Source organism: Podarcis tiliguerta (assembly GCF_965153285.1).
Source record: "Podarcis tiliguerta genome assembly, chromosome: Z".
Classification (NCBI taxonomy): Eukaryota; Metazoa; Chordata; class Lepidosauria; order Squamata; family Lacertidae; genus Podarcis; species Podarcis tiliguerta.
The window spans coordinates 13494727-13518530 of NC_139553.1; the positions used below are offsets into that span (position 1 = coordinate 13494727).

Consider the following 23804-nt stretch of genomic DNA (forward strand, 5'->3'; position numbering starts at 1 on the left):
CTCTCTTTTAAAGAAATTATTATGATGACTAGATCTGTTTGGCCACTCACCGACGCATAATTGGGTGGCATATAGCCACAAAAAAACAAAAGCAACACAGTGTTAATAGACAATGCATAGTGTAGGTAGGTAGTGAATTCTTGGCATCCTACCAAACTATACTTCCAATTAGTGAGAGCCATGATGTTTAACTGGAACAAATATGTAGTGTATACACGTGTACCGTCTTCCGTCCCCGCCCCCCGCAAACCTTCTGCTTCCCTTTTCGAAAAGGCCAAATATTGTACATTAATGTTTTTGTTTTGTCTTCTAGACCTGAAGCTAACCTTGATGCAATCCTCACTTCTCTTGCAACGTCTGTCCCTCCAGTAGAAGGTGAGTTTTTGTTTTTAAATGGGGTGTGCATTTTGAAGAGAACGTGGCCCTCAGGCGGGGGGGACGGGACAACTTCTCTAGTCCTGCTGGTACAGCCACAACTCCTTCCTTCTCTAATCCAGGGATAAGGAACCTTTAGCCCTCCAGATGTTTCTGAACCACAAGTCCCATCAGGCCCAGCAAGCATGTCCATAGCAGTCAGGGATGATAAAGCTCAACAGCATCTGATGGCCTTTTTCTTAACTGGGTATGCTGGATGTTGAACCTAGGCTCTTCTGCATGCAAAGAATATGGTCTACCACTAAGCTCTGCCACTAAACATAAACCTCCCTAGATATATGCAGTAGGAAAGGAGTGTTGTTTAGTTGTTTAGTCGTGTCTGACTCTTCGTGACCCCATGGACCAGAGCACGCCAGGCACTCCTGTCTTCAGGAAAGGAGTAAACAGAAGCAAATGTTTCAAGAGATTGGGAATACCTGGTTGACTTGATCTATAGCTGCAGTTTGCCAGAAGTTGGTGGGTGGTTTATGTAACAGACTGTGGAACTGATGGTCTGGAAGAGGAAGGGGAAAAGGTTTTGGAGGTTAAACCAAACAATACACAACTCAACAAACTAAGCAGAGGGACATAAGAAGCTGCCTTTGATTGAGTTGAGCTGTTAGGGTCCACCTAGCATGGTATTGTCTGCACTGAGTGACAGTGACTCTCCAGTGATTGAGGCAGAGTTTCTCCCAGCCCTGCCTGGTGATGCTGATTGGGATTGAACCTAGGACCTTCTGCAGGCAAAACAGGTGATCTACCTCTGAGATATGAATTCTAGGGTTTATGCTGCTTTGGAGCTGGGTGGTGGTGATCAGTGAACCTTACCTTTGAAATTTATTTGCTTTGTGTCTTTCTCTTGTGCCTTGGCAGCAATACCTTCTCCTCCAAAACAGCTGAGCCAGCCTGATGCCTTTCCCCTTGGCGGGAACGTGAAATTTGGAACCCCTCTGGAGAGCTCCTTCACTTTTGGGTCCCCAAAACCGTCCAGTCTTCCAGGAGTCCCCATGACAAGCAGTGGCTCAGGAGATCCAAGCCTGGCAAACAGCCAGGTGACCTCAGCCCCTGTGGCCTCCGTCCCTTTCTCAACCTCTGGGAAACTGGAAGGGCTTCCATTAAAACAAGGAGATCACCTCTTCCAGGGCACCGCTGCTGGGGAGACCCTTGGGAGTTTCTCTGGGTTAAGAGTCGGTCAAGCTGATGAGAATTCCAAGGCTGCCACTACCAAACAGCCTCCACCTGTTAATGCCACAGGAGGACAGCAAGCAAAAGTGAGCACAATACCTTCTGGGTTTACTCTTGGAAGCTCTTTGCAGGTCAGCAAACCAACAGAGGTGGCTGCCTCTGTGATGACAACCAGCTTAACATCAACGTCTGGCAGCACCATCTTCAGCAATGTCCAATTGGTCAACACAGGGTCTCCTGCTCTCTTTGGAGTGCCTGCAGGGGGTGCCAAGTCAACTTTCGCACTTGGGATTCAGCCAGCAAATGCCGTAGCAGCAACACCCTCTTCTGCTCCAGCGGCAAACTCTACTCTGTCATTCGGAAGTCTGTTGAGTTCAGCTCCAACTGCTGTGGGCACCACACCAACAGGTAAAGGAGAGGAAGATGCCAGAACGTCCCCAGGCCCTGAAAAGCTGCCTCAGAGTGATGCCAGCAAGCTTGGAGCAGTGCAGCTGCTGCCCCAGCCCCAGGTCCATACTCCAGAACCTCCTCGAGATCCTCCTGCTCTGGCCACACCTTCGTTGGAAGAGGTGGATGCAATCAGTCTTGCTGTGGCAGCAGCGGGAACAGTAGCACCTGCCAAAGAAGCCGTTCCCGCCGCTTCTCCTACTGATTCAAAGGCTGAGGTGGTTTCTGTGGCAACATCTCTGGACCAGCACACTCCAGCAACCTTGCCTTCAGCAAGCATGGCCTCTCAGCCTGCCGAAGTTACCAGAGCGCTTCCAGCTTCCTGTAGCCCAAGTGCGTCCATCCAGGCCCCGGCCACTGGCACCTCTGCGTTCACAGTCAATGTCTCAGCCCCTTCTGTGTTTGCACAACCCCCCGCCACCTGCTCTTCCGGCTCAGCCTTCAGCCAACCTGCAATTGAGGCATTGGTGACCCCTTCCATGCCCCCCATCTTCGGCCAGCTCTCTGCAGCACCGCCTTCTCCATTTAACCAACCCCCTGCCACCCCGCCACCATCCACCTCCACCATCACTACACAGGCAGCAACTCCCGGGTTCAGTACATCAGCTTTTGGTGGTGCCACCACCTCCACAGGCTTTGCTCAGCCAGCCTTTGGCCAAGCCCCCACCTTCGGCCAGCCAGCCAGCACATCAAGTGGGTTCACCTTCAACCAGGCAGCCTTCGGGGCTGCTCCTGCATTTGGGCAGATGGCTTCTTCCACCACCCCTGCATCCAGCAGTGGGAGCGTCTTCGGGGCACCATCCAGCACAAGCACCACCAGCTCCTTCACTTTTGGACAGCCTGCGGCCACTGCAGGCACCAGCCTCTTTGGCCAAAGCAGCACCCCTGCTTTTGGGCAGAGCTCCAGCTTCGGGCAGGGGACATCCATCTTTGGGGGTGCGGCCGCTGCCACCACCCCAACATCCTCGGCTGGATTCAGTTTCTGTCAAGCTTCAGGTAAGAAGGCATGTGCAGGGACCAAGGGGTAATGGGTTAAGCGGGAGAGGAAAGAGCCATAGCTCAGTGGCAGAGGGACTGCCTTGCATGCTGCAGAAGGTCTCAGCTTCAGTACTTACAATCTCCATGTTGGGTCAGGAGAGATGATGAGACTCAGAGTGGACAATACTGAGCTGGTTGAACCCAGTGCCCTGGCTCAGTTATAAGACAGCATGCTATGGGTCTGTTCAATTCAGCCCTTTATTCAGATGCATGCAGACTAGAATCTTGCTTTATTTTTTAAGGGAAAGGTCAATGACTCATTGGTGAAACATCTTCTTTGCATGCAAAAGGTCCCAGGTTCATTCCCCAGCAGCATCTCCAGGGCTAGCTGAGAAAGACTCCCTGCCTGAAACCCCGGAGAGCCACTGCCAGTCAGTGTGGACAATACTGAGCTTGAAAGACCAGTGATCTGACTCCAAATAAGACAGCCTCTGGTGTTCTTCCTGTGTTCCCATGAGGTGCCCTGTGGCACCTTAAGTGGTATCTCACCAAATTTTAAAGGTGACTTTAAAAACCTCAAGTTTTCAGAAGAAATATCAATGATCCAGGGCATTTTTAGTTTTCTCACTGAAAGAATTGGAAATGCAGTTCCTGCCTGGAGGCCCCTGTAATGTACAGGAAAGGTGATGGGGGAAGCCCAGGGCATGATCCATCAAGACAGTCCACTCCCCAGAAGCACAGCAGGGGGATGGGGCGAAGGGAGCTCTCCCCATGGATCACAGTGCCCAAAGGTGGGAAACTAATTAGGTTTCAATATACAAGATGCACATTTAAGAAAGAACATCCCCCCCCCCCGCCCTACTAATTACCAGGACAAAATATTTTAAAAGGCATAAGTGAGCCCTGCCTACAGGAAAGGGGCCTTAATTACAGGAAAGTGCCTTAGTTTTGATGGCAGGGTATGCATTTTGAAGTGAGCAGGGGAATTCTTTTTAATACAAACACTTCATTATCTTTTCATGGGAACAGGTGATTAACACAGCTCCAGATCCTTCTTGCACAAAGGAAATCTGAGTCCTCGGCTGGGACTCATTTAGCAGTTGCTGCCATTTTGAGATGTATTTAATGGAAATGCAGGCCTTTTTAATTCCTTCAAGATTTTAGAACCTCAGCATTGCTCAGTATTTTTGCTTTTTTTGGAGAAAAGGAGAGGTGATGGGAGTTGAAGCTTATTCGTGTACAGGGGGCACCACGTTGCCTATCCTGGCTTAATGTAATATGTTGAAGCCATGCTGTACTTATCACTAAGCCCACAATTAAAACCATTTTGCATAGCAATCAAGGCCAGCAAGAGCACCGCAATAGGGGGCGTCCAGATGACATCACTAAATGTAGGAAGCTACCATATATTAATCAGGTGATCAATGGTGTCCACATGGGCTGGCAACAGCTCTCCCGCATCTCAGGCCAAGGGAGTCTTTCCCAGTCCTTCCCAGAGATACGGCTGGGGATTGAACCTTGGGCCTTCTGCATGCAAAGCAGCTGCGCAACCCTACTGAGCTGTGGCAAAGTCCTCCTCTCTCCTCCCCACTTCCTCTTAAAAGACATGGGCAAAGAGGTACATTTTTGTGAAAAATTATACAAGGAGGGGGCCACACTCAACTCGTAAGGGGGGATGTTCCATAGCCTGCCGCACATCAATGCACCTCTTACAAACTTGACATGGCAGTGGCATTTCTAACAAGGCCTCCTCATTCCGCACACGCAAGTCTATATTCTATGGTCTCCTTCATTGACTGGTTCTCCTCTAGACATTTTGGATTGTATCTCACAGTTAACCTGGCTGTTTGGACTACAGCTCCCATCAGGTATTTGGACTACAGCCCCCATCAGCCTCAGCTAGCACAATCCAGTGGTTCCCAAAGTTTTCAGGCCACTCCCCCCTTGGCTCCATAAACTCATCCCCAGTGCTCCCTACCCTATAAAAAGCATTATTCAGAATTTGCATGATTCACCAAGGGCAATGACAACACAGTACAATTCAAAGCACTGTGTTAATCAATGGCAGAGTTATTCAAAAGACAATTAAATATATTTAGGTTAGTTAATTCAACAAAATTGATGAACTTGATACAGTGATAACATCTTCCCACTTTGGCAACCCCAAGCCTTGACAAAGGGACTGGCTTGGCAAGCTTGCTCTCATGCATTCCACCCCAGACACAGGATCCCAATACTTGGAAGGGACTCCTGGCATCATCCAGAATGACTCCTCCCCTCATATCTTTGGTTCTAGTCCAGCAGTCCTCATTTGTCTTGTGTCTAAATGCTGACTTTTTCTCCCTGCCCTCTTTTCTTTCTTTTTCTCCCATGTCCAGCATTTGGCTCCAGCAGCCCAGGCCCTGTGTTCGGGCAAGCGACCAACACCAGCGGGAACCTCTTTGGCCAGGTAATCTTTCCTAAACTTATCGTCATGCTTCTTCATGCACAAAAAAACCCCTGTGCTTGGTTCTGGTGGGAAGAGCAGGGGAATCCCCCTTAGGGGTTTATATATTCCAAGACTATAGATCAGGAATAGCCAATGTGTTGCCCTCTGGATGCTGCTATTCTCCTGCCTCCCATTATTCCTGACCACTGGCCATCCTGGCTGGGGCTGCTGGAAGCTGGAATCCAACAACATTGGTTCCTCCTGCCCTAGATTTGCATTGTGGTCAATTCAGGGACATGCAAGGAACTGCTTCATACTGTGCAGAGCAATATGAGTCGAAGATACCTTGAAGACCACATGAGCTTTTATATCCTAGCTCACCTGACCATGAAAAAATGCCTGTGCTCTGCTTTCACTGTTTGAAGCAGTGATGTTGCTGAACAGTTTTTGGGAACCCCAGGAAGGAGAGAGTTACTCCTTTTGCTTAGGTCCTGCTTGTGGGTTTCTCATTGGGGCAACTGGGTGGCCACTATGAGAACAGGCTGCTGCCTGATCCAGCAGGCTTTCCTTGTCATCTTAAATCTGTTCCCCAAAATCCAATTTCCCATCTTGCAGGAACTGATTGGCTGGCTCCTATCTTGCCTCCCTCCCCACCTCGCCCACTTTGCTAATCACACAGGAGTCAGATTCTTTCCCCTAGAAAAGATGGCTCCTGTGTGCTTAGCAGAGTAGGGGGAGGAAGAGCCTAGAAGACGGAAGGAAATACATTGTCCTTCACAGCTTGCGAGTATTCAGATGTCTATAGCCCACTACAATTCCCCAGAGGTACAGATGAAGTTGAACACATTGTCTACTTAATACTTGCTTTCTACACTCCTGGCTGTCCCGTCCCATTCACCTGTCAGGTTAGCAGATAATACCAAGCAGTAACTCTTTGGTGGTGGTACCTAAACCCTGGAATCTGTTCCAGCTTCAGGACAGTCAGTCCCAGAGACTGACCCTTTTAAATAAGATGTCAAAACTTTTCAGGGATGTTTTTATGTGCATGCATGCATGCATGGGTGTGTGTTTTATCTTCTTCTGTTGCTGCTAGGATTTAAAAAATAATAATTGTGACTTTCTTTTCCTTTAATTGTAGTCTACTTTAACAAATAACTTTTGAAAATCATGCTATATACATTTCGCCAAATTTGTTGTATGTAAAAGCGGTATATAAGTACAGTCATACCTCTAGTTGCGTTTGCTTCATGTTGCAGATTTTCGGGTTGTGAACGTGGCATACCTGGAACTTCCAGATTTCGCCACATGTGCAGAAGTGTTCTGCGTGCTTTGCGCATGCGCAGAAGTACTCTATCATGCTCCACACTTGTGCAAAAGCACTGCTCTAGTTGCAGACTTTTCGGGGTGCAAATGGTACCCCAGGACGGATCATGTTTGCAACTAGAAGTACCACTGTATCTAAAATATAGAGTCGGAGAATTTGCAAGCCCACTAACACTTTTTGGATCCTAGCCCAAGTCTGCAGGGGTGCTTGAGGAATGCTTCTAGTCCTCATGGAATCTGACCCCTGTGTACCTGCGAGCCAGTGAAAACAGTTCTCCCCCACTTTTTGTTCCTCCTTACAGCAGACTTCTTCTGGCGGGGGTCTCTTCGGGTCTGGAAGTAGCAGCGGGAGAGGTGGTGGTTTCTTCAGTGGCCTAGGAGGAAAGCCAAGCCATGAGGCAGCAAATAAGAACCCTTTCAGCGCCACCGGTGGGGGATTTGGTTCCTCGGCCACCCAGAGTAAGTAGTGCCAAGTCTTGCGTGTTCATTGTCATAGCCACTCCATCTTTGTTCTTCATAACTGGCTGATTCACACAGGGTGTTCTCCCCGCCCCCCAATGCTGGAAGACCTGCATCACCTTATGTGAATGACCTATGCCGTGTAGAACTTCCCCCTCAGTGGAGCACTTTATGAATTGAATCTGTTTGCATTGACAGTGGAAGCAAGGAAGCAAGTGACCAGGGACCTAATTTCTAGGCCATGGGTTGGCAAACTAAGGTCAACAGGCTGGATCAGGCCCAGTTGCCTTCTGGATCCGGCCCGCAGACGATCCAGGAATCACCTCATAGATCGCCAGCGCGCGTTCTGTTCCTCTCCTTCCCTTTCCCTTGCATGGCGGTGGCAGCACCTCCCTCCCTTCTCCTGGCTTCTCCCTGCCCTGCCTAGAGAAGGAAGGGGGCTGGGCTTTGTTGGTGCCAGCAGCAGTAGCACTTGAGTGGCTGCCATTTTAAGCAGCCCCTCTTCAGAGCCCTTTCACACGCTGATCATCGTCCCTTTGCCGCCACCAGCCCCTGCCGCTCGCAAGGCACAGGTAAGCAGCCACTGGGGCTCGTGGTGCTCTTGCATCATTCTACCCCCAATATAGTCCGGCCCCCCACAAGCTCTGAGGGACAGTGGACTGGCCCCCTGCTGAAGAATTTTGCTGACCCCTTTTCTAGGCCAACCAAAATCTTTTGGCTTTCACAGGAGCAACAAAGCCCAGGGTGGGGATGGGAATGGATTTTGGAAGCGACAGTGGTGGGGAGATCAAGTCTGCTTGGCGGTCAACCATTAGTTACAGAGCTCCTGGGTTTGTGATTTCAAATCTTGGTTCACATGGGCTCAGTTCAGTGTCCCTATAAGCAGCTTAGGACCCATGTACCACTTAGGTGTCTCTTCACACATAAACCTGCTTTTGCATTGAATTTCTGCACCGGAGGCCCTTCTCTGGGCCCCTCTCCTGCTGGAAGTGAGATAGGTCCTGTCAGGCCTTTTAGAAGTGTTTTAACTTTTGTGTTAAGTTGTGTTTCCATTTCTGTCTTTGCCAAAGGCCCCATTCTCACCATACACTTAAAGCACTATGGTCCCACTTTGAACAGTCATGGCTTCCCCCAAAGAATTCTGGGAACTGTAGTTTGTTCAGGGTGGTCAGAGTTGTTAGGAGACTGCTGTCCCACCTCACAGAGCTACAGTTCCCAGAGTTCCCTGGGAAGAAAGATTGATTGTACAAACCACTCCAGGAGGGAAAGAAGGGTCACTTAACAACCCTCAGCACACTTAACTCTCCCAAGTCCCCACCCCAACCCAACCCTACTTCACACCCTCCTTGAGTGTGTTTGCCTGGCTGCAATGTGTCCTTGAACTCTGATCACACTTCTTGCTTGCCTGATGGAGGACAGAAAGGAGTGTGTGTATGTGAAGGTGTGTAGAAACTAACCTACTGTACAAAGACAGAATTGCCGTTAGTTGCTCCACGCACACTTGCCACTGGCCCTGCCATGTGGCCCCAGGGAGGTTGTCCAGAAGGGAAAGTAGCCCTTGATTTGAAAAAAGTTCCCCTCCCTGATTTAGCTCCAATGCATGCTAAGGCTTTTTAATGTAGTGGTGTCAGTATTTTGGAACCTTTTTCCTATTGAAGTGAGATGAGTACCTACAGTTTTGACATTTTGTCACCTGCTGAAAATGCTTTTCTGCCACTGAGCACTTTTAGGACATTAATTTGATTCAGCAGCAGTCATTCTTTTCTGCATTATGATCAGCCAACTATAGGGGGTGGAAAGGGCTTTATTCTCCTCAGTATTTGTGCACAGGGGGTTGGGCCCCGCCAGTGTTGAGCAGGCCGCCGTTCCCTGCCACCCGCCGCCACCGGGAGATCACTCATGTGCTGGGTGGGGCCAGGACGTGTGGAGAGGGGAAATCGCCCTCTGTGTATGTTATACCCTGCTGCTGCCAGGTGGGCAGGGGCAGGTCGTGCAAAGGGACGTATGATGTCACGTACCGCCATGCCCCCTCAATGCGGGGGGCAAGTCAACGCCCCTGATTGTATAATGTAATTATTTTTTACACCACCAATATATTTTTCTTATGAGTTGATGGTTTAATATTCTTACATAATAATAATAATAGTAATAATAATAGTGTCACTCTGATAAGTTTTCTAATCCAAATTAATGTAGTGAATAATCCATATATACTCTCTCTCTCTCTCTCTCACCCACACACACGACCTTACACATACACACACACAAACACACACACACACAATAAAGGGGGCTGGGTTCAGAAAGAAGCTGCAGTCTTGAGCCCAATCCCCTAAATCTTAAGGACAAAGAGGTCTAGGAACATACACATGTGCCTTATCCTTGAGTGGTAAAGAGAAGTTTCCACACACTCACAACACTAGAACTCCTTTGAACTTTGCTGGGCCCTGAGGTTTGCAAGATGATTCTGATTCTGAAGGTCAGTGAGGCTTTCACTTCTGTGAGCCATAACTAGACATGGATGTAGAGGCACTTTGAGAAGAAAGGCTTTATACTCTCTCTTTGTGCACATTATAATGCATCTGTCTCACTGCATTTGCTGAAAATGCAGGGACAAGTAGCATTGGTGTCCTGAATCCATAATTGGGGGGGGGGGCTGCATCTGTAGCCCTTTTGCTCAACCCATCAGGGAGACAGGCCCAATTGGGCCTTCTAGTGATAGCAGTGGGGCTGCTCCCAAAACCCTCTGCTTCAGGGCTTCCTGTAGACAGCTGCTGGCAGGGGTTCCAGTATCCAGCCTACTTCCTGCCTGTCCACACTTTTGGCAGGCAGAATGAGAAGAGACCAGCAGAAACCCCAACCTGGTGGAAAAGTGGTTTGGGTTACAGCCTTAACCCAACAGGCTGGAAGCCTATGGGGCTCCAACTCCCATCAGCCCTTAACTGATGATCCCCAGAACATAACCCCCATGTAAGTGGCAGGCTTACTGTATTTCTCTGTTATAATATTCTGCTGCTTATTACATGTGACTTTGATTCCTAGCATGATAAGGTGGTAAATTTTTCATTGATGGCTATCAGTAGATGGTTGTCATTTAAAATCTTTTCTCCTGCTCTTCATAGAGGAGTCACCCCTCCCTTTTCTGTGGTGTCATGACGCTCAGTATTCACATTTTAAGATGGGCAGTTTGATACAAAGCCCCCCACCCCTCCTGCAGACATCACTTCTTTGATTCAAGACTGGTTGTTGCTGGTTCAGATGGTCAACCTCTTCTGAAAAGCAGATGGCTTGAGGGAGGCCAGAAAGCCAAATAGTGCAGAGGGGAGGGAAAACAACCCAGTGTGTCTAGCCTATTTGACCCGGAAGAGAATCCCATACAATCTTCTCAGGGAGTGTATATGTGTGCATGTGGTATAGCAGCAGTAGCTGTTCAGATAATACAGTGGTGCCTCGCAAGACGAAAAGAATCCGTTCCGCGAGTCTTTTCGTCTTGCGGTTTTTTCGTCTTGCGAAGCAAGCCCATTAGCGGATTAGCGCTATTAGCAGTTTAAGGGCTATTAACGGCTATTAAAGGCTTAAGGGATTAGCGGATTAGCTGCTAAAAGGCTATTAGCAGCTTAGCGCTTTAGAAAAAGGGGTTGGGGAGCGGAAAAAAACCTCAAAAATTGCAAGATATTTTCGTCTTGCGAAGCAAGCCCATAGAGAAATTCGTCCTGCGAAGCACCTCCAAAACGGAAAACCCTTTCGTCTTGCGGGTTTTCCGTCTTGCGAGGCATTCGTCTTGCGGGGCACCACTGTAAGTCTAATGGTCCTGAAATTCAATGAAAAGGGGGGTGGGGAGTCTTTACATTTCCAGAAAATATGCTGTTCATCTTGTGCCATTTCTTTCTCACCGCCAGGCCAGGCAAGCGGCGACATGTGCCATCTTAAACCCCTGATCCTCATTGTGTCTCCCCCCCCCATTGGGCTTTGGGCACTTTTGGGGGGAGGCGGGCCTTTTTCTGGTATGTAAGAAAAGACTCTCGTTTCTCCCCGCCCCAGATACATCAAGCCTTTTTGGAAACAGCGGTGCCAAGACCTTTGGATTTGGCACCACCGCCTCCTTTGGCGAGCAGAAGCCGATGGGCACATTCAGCTCTGGTGGAGGGAGCGTGGCATCTCAAGGCTTTGGGTTCTCCAGCCCGACTAAAGCAGGTATTAGTTTGTCTATTGTTTCTTCTTGTAAACATAGGAAGCTGCCTTCCGCCAAGTCAGGCCCTTTGGTCCATCTGCCCCAGTAGTGTCAGTGCTGACTGGCAGAAATGGCCCTTCTCCCAGGGTTTCAGGCAGGGGACATTCCCAGCTCTACCTAGAGATGCTAGGGATTGAACCTGGGACCTTCTGCATGTAGAGTGGATGCTCTACAACCAAGCTTTCCCCACTATGGGGAGAAATGGGGAGAACTTGTTCTTCTAGCTTGGGGAAGATCCTCCTGCCTTTTGAACAGCAGTTACATCAGATCTTGTGTTCTAAGCCAACATGCACACCACCACATAGGGGACATTGGCTTTGAGTTTTCTTGTGGGTTTTCCCTTGTGGCTTCCGGTTGGGCCTTGTGGGAACCTGATACAGGGCAAGATGAGCCACTTGCCTGATACAGCAGCCAGACACCTCTAGTGTTCTCTCATGTTCTCCCTTCCACTTTTCACTTCTTTCTTCTTTTCAAGGCTCAGATTAGCAGCCGAACAGAAAACTCTGCAGCCAGGAGGTGCAAAGGGTGTGATTCCGGAGCATGTAGAGAGGAAAAGAGAACAACTGAGAGGCAGCGAGGGGAAGGAAAGCGGGGTGCTGCAGGAGTCAGGGGAGAAAGTGGAGTCAGACACATGCACAGAGGGAGGGAGGAGGCAACCATGTACACAAGTGTTGATTATGGTAAAACAGGTCTTCTTTTTATGGGTCTTTCCCCACCACTGTTGTCATCAAATTGTAGATCACATCTTTCTCTAGATATGTAGTGAACTGACCCAAAAGGAAGGTGGGGAGAAGCAACCATCGAGGATGGTGCCCTCAATACTATATTAGTGTTCCCACAGGGTCTAAAAGGATGGGTGACCCTTGTATGTTGTGACTTTTAATGGTTGTGCTTATGTCCTGCTGTCAGGCTTCCTTTTGGGTCATCTGGTTGACCACTGTGAGAATAGCATGGTGGATTTAGATGGGCCTTTGGCCTGATCCAGCAGCCAGGCTCTTCTTAAATTCATATCAGGGTGCTCTGCAGCTCAGGCCAGGAGCTCTGTAGGTCAGGTGCTGGTTCCCTGTGCCACTGGTACTGGTGGATGGCCGAAAGGAAATGACCACAGCTCAGTGGCTGAGCACCTGCTTTGCATGCCGCAGGTCCCCTTACGGTAGAACATGATACATAGTGCTATCGGAGGCAGCTTGACTCTGAATACTAGTTGCTGAGAATTGCAAGAGGGGAGAGCAGTGCTGCACTCAAGTCTTGCTTGCAAGCTTCTCACTGGGGCATCTGGCTGGCCACAGTGAGAACAGGATATTGGGCCAGCTAGACTTATGGCCTGGTGCAGCAACGAGGCTCTTCTTATGTTCTTAACTTGCAATACATGCGTTGGTTCCCACGAAACTTGGAGGACATGGGTAAAACCTAATGGCTCATGGACAAAAGTGTCACTGGATCTCTAATCTCCGCTAAATAATTCAGCTGCAGCTCTCTCTTTCTCTTCCCCCCCCCCAGACAGTTGTGTTTACAACCGGCTAGTATCTGTTACATTGGTCAGGACTGGAATTTCACCCAGGGTATTAAAATGCACCTCCAGTCAGAAACAGCAAGGAGCTATATTGGTAGTCATTTCTTGTAGCCGACAGGCAGCCTGTTAATAAGATGGAAGTGTGCGTTGAAAAGTTACACGTAAAACAGTAAAAACTGTGAGCTGCATGGAAGACTGGTGGAGGGGAGTTAATTCCATGCCAGGGATTATTGGAAAATGGACAGAAAATAGGAGTAGCCGGTATCATGATTCTTATATGTACATCTGCAGGGCAGCCTCAGTTGAAATGCAGGTGATGCTTGTGTGTTCCAGTAAACCGTGGTTTAGCAGGAAGTGAACCCTGCCCAGCCTGGTTGCTCTCACTTGGCTGCTCCCTCTGTTGCAAGCAGGAGAAGCATACTGAGTGGTTTGTTTTTCCCTGGCAAGTCAGAATCACAAGCCACAGCCTTCAACCATGGTTCTTCGTTTGCTTTCAAATCCTACCTTGTTTGGGAAAAGCAAACCCCAGCCTCAGCTTTGGGTGTTACAGGAAGCCAGACTTAGTTGTGGCTTCCTGACTTGTTTCTCCTGTCTCATGCCAGGGTAAGAGCAAAGTGAGGAGTGATCAGACAACTCTGCAGAAGCATGCCTCTTGTTCCCAATAAGGCAACAACTTGTTCTGACTTGTCATGCATCACCTGTGATCACAGCCAGTGTGCAGATGTGGGTTTTTTAGGTCAAAAAAGAGGTCAGCCAGAATTATCATAAGGTGGCACCTTTCCTAAGAGGGAACTTAGGGGTTGGGGGTTGCTTTCTTTTAATTGAATCCCCATCCCCAGCTTCTATCCCAAGGATGGGGAACCTGTGGCCCTCCAGATGTCATTGGACTCCAGCTTCCATCAGCCCCAGCCAGCAGGGCACAGTGGTCAGGAATGATGGGAGTTGTTGTCCAGCCACTGGTTTCTCACCACTGTTCCATCATACCTACACTTGATGCATAGGTACAATAGAGGCATATCAAATTATTCATGGTGTGGAGGAGGAGGAGGAGGGGGATATAGGATTTCCCACTTCCTTTTTCTGTAATAGTCAAACTCAAGTTGTTAGACAGTAGATTCAGGACAGACTAAAGAAATTAATTCTTTGGACAATGCAGAATTTAATGTGTGGAATTCTCTGCCACGAGCTGCCTTCGTGGTCTTTAACGGGCAGTGGAGAAATTCATGAAGGAGGGCAAAGTTTGTCCACAGTTGTTAGCATGCTAGGGGGCAGACAATGGAGGAGTGGGATTTGGTTTTCACATCCTACGTATGGGCCTCCAGGATGCATTTGGCAGCCCACTATGTGGGAAAACAGAGTTTTAGACTGGATAGGCATGGGGTATGGACACTTCCTTTTTTTTTTTTTTTAAGATATTTATTGAAGTTTCAACATATTACAGAAATAAAAAAGAATAAAAAATAAAATAAAATACAAGATAAAAACAATTAAAAACAAATCAGTCTTTCCATATCTTATCTTTCATTTGCTTGTTTCCCTGACCTCCTCACACCTCCCTTTCTTGTATTCCAGTTCAGTTGGTTAATTCAGAAAATCCTTTCCCTCTTTAATTTTATCATAATCTTTTACCTTAATATATTATAGCTTTAGATTATCACCCGTTAATCCATTTTTACATGTTCCTTAACATTGCTGCTAAAAAAAACCACTTAACTTCAATCCAGCATCATTCTAACATTCATTAATTTTGCAGTGTTTCTGTAAATAGTCTTTAAATTTCTTCCAATCTTCTTCCACTGACTCTTCTCCCTGGTCTTGGATTCCGCCAATTCCATATAGTCCATCACCTTCATCTGCCATTCTTCCAGAGTGGGTAATTCTTGTGTCTTCCAATACTTCACGATAAGTATTCTTGCTGCTGTTGTAGCATACATAAAGAAAGTTTTATCCTTCTTTAACACCAATTGGCCAACCATGCCCAGGAGAAATGCCTCTGGTTTCTTCAGAAAGGTATATTTAAATACCATTTTCATTTCATTATAAATCATCTCCCAGAAAGCCTTAATCCTTGGGCACGTCCACCAAAGGTGAAGGAATGTGCCTTCAGTTTCTTTACATTTCCAGCATTTATTATCGGGCAGATGATAGATTTTTGCTAGCTTGACTGGTGTCATGTACCACCTGTATATCATTTTCATAATATTCTCTCTTAAGGCATTACATGCCGTATATTTCATACCTGTGGTCCATTACTGTTCCCATCATTATGTTATGTCCAACATCTTGTGCCCATTTAATCATAGCAGATTTTACCGTTTCATCCTGAGTATTCCATTTCAACAGCAAGTTATACATTTTTTACAAAATCTTAGTTTTGGGGTCTAACAATTCTGTTTCCAATTTTGATTTTTCCACCTGGAAGCCGATTTTCTTATCCAATTTATATGCCTCCATTATCTGATAATAATGAAGCCAATCTCGCACTTTGTTTTTTAGTTTTTCAAAACTCTGCAATTTCAATTTATCTCCCTCTTGTTCCAAACTTTCCCAATATTTCGGCCATTTGGCCTCCATATTGAGCTTTTTCAGAGCCTTCGCTTCCATCGGTGACAACCACCTTGGGGTTTTATTTTCAAGTAGGTATTTATATCTTATCCAGACAGTAAACAATGCTTTCCTGACAATATGATTTTTAAATGCTTTATGCACTTTGACCTTATCATACCACAAATATGCATGCCATCCAAATGCATTATTAAAACCTTCTAGATCCAAAATGTCTGTGTTTTCAAGAAGCAGCCATTCTTTCAGCCAGCAAAAAGCTGCTGATTCATAATAAAGTTTAAGGAAAGTATGGACACTTTCTAAGCCCAAGGGCCGCATGCCAGTACTGGAGAGGTCCAGAGGCAATAGTGGGCAGAGCAATGATTATAAATTGTCCCTTTATAGGGACATTTGTCCCTGTAGGCTGGTTTCTTCTCACATTCACTTGCTGTTCTCCGTCCAGGCAAGCAAAAGGCATTGTCAGAGTTCAAGGGCACATTTTGGCCAAGGAAGGCGCAAAGTGGGGTCATGTGTGTTGTCTGGGGAGAGTTCCAAGGACTAGACAGGGGAGCCCTTGGAAGGGCTACATTTGTCCCCCAGACCTGATGTTATCCACCCCTGTGATTATGGGCCTTTGGTCTAACCCAACAGGGCTGCTTTCTTTGGCTTTCCTCCTTTACTTTAGAATATTATTATTTTATGCTGTTTTGCAGGACCAAGACCATTTTGAAGGGGGTTTCAGATAAATAAGTAAAAATTGTAACACAAAACACAATTAAATAACAGCATTGTGGCTCTGGTCTTCAAAACCACACAGAGTTGGAAATTTCCTAAAGCTAAAAAAAGAGCAGCATAAACACACAAAAACGGCACCCATCCCCACCGACTGTCAAGTCAGCCTGTGTCATCAGATGCCATCATGCTGAAAATAGGGAGGGTGTTCTAAAGCCCCACCAGCTTCCTAACCAAAGGTGAATTGGAAAAGGAGTGTCTAAAAGAAAATGGGGGTGGAAACAAATGTATCTCGCAAAGAAGGAAGTTACATAGGCGAAGAGGCCACCACCAGAAAGGCTCCATCACACATTCCTTCCAACTAGCCAGATTTGTACCTGCTGTCATGTTGATGAGCTGAAGGCAAACAAATTGGTTCATTTCTTGGCTCAGTGTCACACACTTCCCGTGTGAGCCGTGAGTTTGTTTTTACAGGAGAGTCTCAAAAGATGGTGAATCATGCCCCGGCACCCAAGGGCTTTTTTGCACTCCTAGGAAAGGGCTGAGATGTTACTGGCTGTATGAGAGATGCTGCAAGCAGACTTTCAAGCAGACCTTGAATACTTTTTATTTCCCATACACCTAGTGTCTCCTTCTTTTTTTACGTGCGTTTCTTCAGGCATGGCCCTGAAAAGCAGCTCAGAAAATAACCATTTTTTGGGGGGGGGGATAAAGACCCCCTCCCTCAGCTGTCACCAGTCATTCCCATTAGGCTGCCTCAGTAGGAGAGATGGGAAGCAGGCCTCATCCCATCAGCTCTGCCAGAATACCAGCTCCATCAAGCCAGCTGGTCCTTATAAGAATGGCTGTTTAAGAACGGGTGCCCAGATTTGCTTTTTTCCTCTTCCCTTCTTGTCCCATTTTCCTCATTTGTCATGTGTTTCTTTTCTTTCTTTCTTTCTTTCTTTTTAAAGCTTGTAAGCCAGCCTTGTTTTCAGTTGATTTCACAAATATGGGCTGCTCTAGGAGCCTTTTTCAGGGGCTGGAACGGAAGAGTAATGTGCAAACACTGATAAATAAATAAATCTTGGCATCAGTTAAAATGAAAGTGGGGCGACAGGAAATGGCATCATAGACTTGGGAATGTCTTGCTTTCCTCCTGGTCTGCTTGTGGCAGGTCAGGGGTGTGTGGATAGCTTGCCTCTAGGGTGCAACACACCGCTGAGCTGAAATGGTTGCAGTTTTGCTGGCGACATCAGAAAACAGCTACCTTAGCAACTGCTATTGCTTCCCCCCTCCTTTTCCCCATCTTTTGCTGAGAGCTGCTGCTGCTGGCGGCAGCAGCAACTGCTGCTTTTTCATGCAGGCGCTCTAGAGCGGGCGTTCTTGGCCTGTTCTTCTTTTAATTCATGTCCAAGGTTTTTCTTCTTAAGGACATGCCTGCAGAATCTAGCCACCCCTTTTGCAGTAAGTGCTGTACGGAGGGTGAAGAAGGCAGCTCTTAATGACAAACTCCCCCATCCCCACCCCCCCCTTCTCTCTCTTTCTCTCTCTCTCTTTTTGGTGCATTCTTGGGGGGGGGGGTGGAGAGTTGGGGGTGATGGTTGCCGATTTGCAGTTCTCAGGGACATCCGGACTCTCTCGAATGAAGGCCAGCAGGAGGTCGAGGTTCCCCTTAGATGGGAAGTAGGGGGGAATGCAGTGCTGTAAATCCGATAGAGCACTTCTCCCTTGCAGACATAGACTGCAACTCTAAAAGAAAAAGAGGAAAATGCTAGCTAAGGCCTTCCTCTGCCCAAAGCTTCCCCACCCCCACCCCATTCCCAATTTTGCCTCTTGAATTAAGCAATGCTTCTCTCTCTCTCTCTCTCTCTCTCTCTCTCACACACACACACACACACACACACACACATGAGTCTCTTACAGAGAGAGTTCAAAATTGTGAGTTCTGGCATCCAAAAAGGTGTTGAGCCTGATCTTTGCTTTGCCCAAGAGGCCAAAACCAGAGAGGACTCATCAGACAACTGTCCCCCCCCCCCCACAAAATTTCCTTTTTTAGTTGCGCCTTAAAAAAGGAGGGGAGAGGGTATTTTGTAATATTTACTGACTTCGTGTTTTCTAGGATGAAATGGGGGCCTTTGAAAGTGTGTCAGGGCCCCATTGCTTCTGCAGCACAAATAAAGCCCCACTCCCCGGCAAGTTCAGGTCTGTGGGGCTTCTGCACTGAGAAATGGCCTAACTCTGATTTCTTCTTTCTTTGCTCTTCTTGCCTTGCCTTTCTCGCTCTCTCTCTCTCTGTTATTTTGATTTTTTATTTATTCTTTTGCTTGTGTATGTCCCTTTCCCTTTTTTTTCTTTGTTTGCCTCTGTGTTTGCTCAGGTGGCTTTGGAGCTGCTCCTGTGTTCGGCAGCCCTCCCACTTTTGGGGGCTCCCCCGGGTTCGGAGGGGTGCCAGCATTCGGTTCAGCCCCAGCCTTTGCAAGCCCTCTGGGCTCGACGGGAGGCAAAGTCTTCGGAGAGGGGACAGCGGCTGCCAACGCTGGAGGATTCGGGTAAGCCACAACAACAGCAACAAAACAACAGGGTCTTGGGAGTGGGGTTTGCTCCAGGTGCTCCATTTTTCTTTCTTAGTTTGAATAAATATTCTGCAAGCCACCCTTCATTTCACTACATTTCATTATATTGATTTCTTTAATCAGATTTCTTACTTATCCTTTGCCAGAAGGTCCTGGGGCAGGTAACAGCAATGAATTATACAATTTCCCCCAAACCCCACCCACCTGTGCAAGGGACAGCAAAGAGCCAAACCCAGGGAGCCCCTGCTTAGTGCATTGAAACCTTGACCATCAGCTGATCAGTGGTACTGCAACACACTGTGCTATTCTATTTACCAGCCTTGTACAGTGCTTTGAAGTCCTCATTGTGGGGACTTCAAAGCACCCCATTGCCTGATGTCATTGCGATGTCAGTTGATTGGCAGGTGGGTGACTCTGTTAATAAAAGGAGGGCAGATGCACCTCACCAAGGAGGGCATTCCACCAACGGGGAGCCACCATTGAGAAGACCCTGTCCAGGAAGAACACCAATCCAGGCAGCAGTACCAACATGGCCTCCCTTGCCATTCACAGCAGCCAAGTTGGCTGATTGTGGATTTCTGCCTTCATCGAGCTCTTTTTGCTTCACTTACCTTTTTTAAAAGCCACACCCTCTTTAACCCACTGCTTGCTCCTGCTCTCTGTTCCACAGGTTTGGCGGCACAGCCAACACAGTGTCATTCGGAACGCTGGCAAGCCAGAACACCCCTACCTTTGGATCCCTCTCTCAGCAGCCTACGGGTTTTGGCACACAAGGCACTGGCTTCTCCGGTTTCGGGTCGAGTGGAGGAGGAGGTATGAGCTGTTCTTGACCCTAAATAGAAGGGAGCTTGGAGAAGTGGGAGCGTAGGGAGCTTCAGCACTTTGTCATAACCTGTTAGAGGCTGGATTTCAGCTGCAAACCAAGCTTAATCGTATCTTAAAGGGGAGCAGGGGTTGCTTTTAAATTTTTTTATTGCATTTATGTCCCACCTTTCTCTCCAAGTTGCTCAGGGTGGTGTACATGGTTCCTCTCCCGCATTCAATCACTTACAACAACCCTGTGAGGTAGGTTAGGCTGGGAGGCAATGACTGGCTCAAGGTCACACCCAGTGAACTTTGTGGCCGAGCGGGGATTTAAACCCTAGTCCAACACTTTTAACTGGCTACACCACACTGGCTCTCTGTTGGAGAGACTGAGGGACATAACTGTATCCAGCATACTTCCTTTCATTCCCCTTTGGGGGTGGGAAAATAGAAATAAATGTATATTTTAAACCACACTTTTAAAACCTTTATGTAAGGGTTAGAGCCTTTTTAACCACCTAGCGACAATTGCAGTTAAGCAGTACATAAATGGTTTAAATATTTTTAGCAATTTACAAAACACACCAAAGCTGATGTTAAGCCCCCAAACCCAGAAACCTTCCGCCGCCATTCATTTCTTGGGCTTATTGCTCTCTGCACCTTCTGAGTAGGAATTTGCAAAGTCTGCTCATGAGCATGTGCAGAGTTTCCATCCCCTTGTCCTTGTCCTCCACCTGGTTCTTAGATGTTTTGAAGAAATTTTTCTCAGAACAGGAGAAATGGAAGTCCTCCTTCACACAGCCCATAATTAAAATTTGCTCTCACAAGAAATATTTACAGCCACTAACTTGGGCGGCTCTAAAAGGGGGTTAGACAAATTCAAGAAGGAATTAGGCTGTGTTCTACCTCTCCTGTCAGAGGGAAGGTGTCCCCAGTTGCTGGGAATCACCCCCAAGAAGCTGCTAACAGTTGACAGTACTGAGCTAGATGGACCCAATGGTCCGACTTAGAAGGCAGCTTCCTCTGTGTATGAATTAAAAGAAGAGCTTTAGTTGCGGGTTAGAGTTAAACACTAGACTGGAGAACTGGAGTGATTGGATACTGGTTAGGGGGCAGAGAGAAACTGTGCTGATGGAATCCTGACACCTTTCCTTAATGTGTGTTTTGTAATATAACCCATCCAATAATCCCTTTAACGTTGCTTTTCTCCCCACCCCTTACAGGCTTTGGCTTTGGATCGTCTAATGCGTAAGTCTCTCTCGTGCTGCCTTCCACGTTGTCGGTAGGTTTTTTCGGTTTATTTTGTGCCAGAAAGAGAGCTTCTTTTGAGGTGAAATATATTATTAAATATGGTAATCCCTTCTTGAATTTTGAATCAGCAAGAGATGATTGTGGGCTTTGTTCCCTCTTTCATTTCCCCTTGTAATAACATTAATGAGAAGCTTAAGATCTAGAAGGCAGTGTTTCTCCCGGGGAGCTGATCCTCCCTTAGAAATAGGCAGCTCATTTCTTCTATTCTTCACCCCGCACTTTTCCCCTTTGTAAATGTAGGACTTTAACCAACTATTTTTGGAATGCTCCGCAAAGTGGGAACTCAGTAAATGCTCTTTGGAATGCAGAGCTCTCCTGAGTAAACTGAGGCAGCAGTGTGCCCACCATTGGAAAAGTTCCTGAGAGCCACAAGCACTGTGTGCCAAAGCAAGCTTTGCCATCGTGGTAGAGCACCCATCAGTCTTGGCCTGCAGAGGCATTGTGAGACTCCCATCTCCCCATCAGCCCCAGGAAGTAGTCTAAAATATATGGAGCATCGCAGGTGGTCAAAAGCTGTGCCTTTTGTTATTCTTGTTATTAGTATTATTTATTAACACAATTTTCATAATACAGCCTCCCCCTCATCTCTCAGCAGAGAGAAGGGGTGTCTATAAAGTACAATAAAACAAACAAACAGACAAACCAAAAACACTAATCTATCAGTGCTATCAAAAATCAAGCCCAGAATGTTCAAAGAAAGTTTTGCATGCTGCTGGGAGATGTCAGTGCTTATGGGGCTGGCCAGTGGTGCAGCCTGGCAATGATTGGCTGAGCTGCCTTTTAATTTCAGAGGTAGGAAGAGCGGGAAGAAGAATCTTGCCTGTCATTAGCTCTCAGCTGCTCAGGTCCATGAGCTTCTAAGGCCAGGCTGGTTAGGGCTGATGGGAGATGGAGTCTTACAAGAGATCTGGCGAGCCACAGCTTTCCCCATGGAACAAGCAGGAGGAGGCCTCAGATTTGGGGGAGATGATCTTTTGAAAAGAGTGTTGGAAAAGGGGAAAGGTCAAAAGGAGAAGGCCTGGAGAGGCAGCCTGAGAGGGTAAGGGGGAAAAACTGGTGCAAGAAAGACAAAGCAAGGCCAAATATCCAGACACCAGGAGCTACAGCTACAAAGGGGAATCCTTCCTTCCTTTCTCTCTCTTTCTTTCTTTCTTTCTTTCTTTCTTTCTTTCTTTCTTTCTTTCTTTCTTTCTTTTTAAAAAGCATTTGTACCTGCTCTTCTGCCAGAAAGTCTCCTAGAGTAACTTACATACAAGCAGTTAAAACAAAGCAGTCCCTGAGACAGAAATATTATTTATTAGTTGGGTTGGGTGGGGTAGAGGGAAGGCCTCTGGACTTTGCCTCACTTGCAAGGCTTGTAGAAGTACCCAAAACAGGGCAAGGTGCCATGAAGCAAGCTAAAAATAAGCTGGGCCTTTCACCCAGGCAGATTGGCAATCTCAACACTTTTTTTTGGGGGGGGGGAGAATCTTGGGGAGATCTCCTCCTCCTTGGCTCATGGGGATCAGTGAGGGGGATGTGGAGCAGTGGGCACACTTGTTCTCCAGTCCTCACTGTTTGGCTATTTTTAAACCTAATAAATGCTTGTGCTTTGAAGACTCACTTGGGATTGAATATGGGAATTGGTAACACTGGGCTGTGACAAAGAGATATTTGGGTTTTTCTTCCCTTTTTAAAAAATAAGCAGCTTAAGAAGTCTGTTCCCTTTTGGGGGAAAAGGGGTCCAAGACCACTCAACTAGCCTGGAGCAGTCGGAGGTCTCCTTAGAGCCCCAAACTCTCCAGGATTATTGGATTCAGGCAAGGGTGGGGAACCTCTGACCCAGGAGCCAAATCTGACCCTCCAGGCCCCTCTCTCTCGCCCTTGGAAGTTCACAGCCCTTGCCAGTCCTTAAATTTTTGCATGGATGAAGGATAGACATGCATGTGTTTGTGTAGAAACTAGCATACTGTGCTACATGTGAAAAATTAGCATGAATAGTCCCACCCATGTTTTACTGTGACCACGCCCACCAGTGCCATGTGGCCCTCAAGGTTGCCCAGGTGGGGATGCAGCCCTGAGACTTAGAAGGGTTCTCATTCTTGACCTAAGGCTTCCGTCCTTGAAAGGGTCTAGCAATGGCTGCTATGCAATGGGATATTCAGAGTTAAGCCTTTTTGGCATTGGCAGAGGTCTCTGGCAGAGGGGTCTCTTGTTCTCACCCTTGTTTTCTCTTTTTCCTCTTTCAGATCCACCTCTGGGTTTAGCAGCTGGAGAAGCTGAAAGGATGCCTGCTCCTGTTGTTCTTCTGTTGGGTGGGCAGGAGTGAAGTGAGGAGATAAACATATTGCAATTAAATGTCAGGATTTTGATGTTTAAATTAGTTTTTATTAACGATTTTATGTGTTACAAATAAATAAAGGAAAATAATCTTGTGTATCCATTTTTGATTCATAGAATCTTTTTCACAGTTTGATTACATTCAGTATGAGACACTATTGTCATAGGCATCAGGGGGAGAGAAGGGGGAGGGAGATGGGGGTAATATTCTTTCATTCTATTGCATCATGTTAGTGTAGAGTTTGTGTCAGCACCACGTGGGTAGGTCCTTTATTTGTACATTTTTTTACTTGTATTGGCATTGCAAGAGATTAGGGTGTCCAGAGCTTCATTGGTTGTGTTCAGTTGGTTGCAGTGCAGTTTGTTTGTATATGTTGGGGGAGGGGAGTGTTGTTGGGTCAGATTAGCCATATTGATTCATATGCTGTTGGGGGGATAAGTCATTTTCTTGTTGTGCTGTATATGTGATAAAGAGGAGCCATACCTCCGTTGCTTGTCCCTGTGCTAGTTTAAGTTTGTTGGTTAGCTTTTCTAATAGGGTAGCTTCCCGTACATTTAGGT

At 47.1% G+C, this 23804-nt stretch overlaps 2 protein-coding genes across 17 annotated transcripts in view; both read left to right on the forward strand.

Moving 5' to 3' along the window:
- The window catches only part of NUP214 (nucleoporin 214), a 79335-nt gene extending 55989 nt beyond the window's left edge, over window positions 1-23346 (forward strand). For 4 of the 16 annotated variants that reach the window (XM_083423325.1, XM_083423324.1, XM_083423329.1 and 1 more), the window contains 9 exons: window positions 314-375; window positions 1288-3042; window positions 5403-5473; window positions 7078-7234; window positions 11276-11428; window positions 18614-18785; window positions 19480-19622; window positions 20837-20861; window positions 23153-23346. In XM_083423325.1, coding sequence (XP_083279451.1) covers window positions 314-375; window positions 1288-3042; window positions 5403-5473; window positions 7078-7234; window positions 11276-11428; window positions 18614-18785; window positions 19480-19622; window positions 20837-20861; window positions 23153-23186 — 2572 coding nt within the window. In that variant the 3' untranslated portion in view covers window positions 23187-23346. Of the gene's footprint in view, window positions 1-313; window positions 376-1287; window positions 3043-5402; window positions 5474-7077; window positions 7235-11275; window positions 11429-11940; window positions 12146-18613; window positions 18786-19479; window positions 19623-20836; window positions 20896-23152 lie in introns of all 16 variants that reach the window. The other 12 variants (XM_083423326.1, XM_083423317.1, XM_083423331.1 and 9 more) reach the window with 6 other exon arrangements.
- Window positions 1-23804, forward strand: part of LOC310669594 (uncharacterized protein) — a 570356-nt gene that overhangs the window by 206959 nt on the left and 339593 nt on the right. The gene's annotated exons all lie outside the window — the stretch shown is intronic.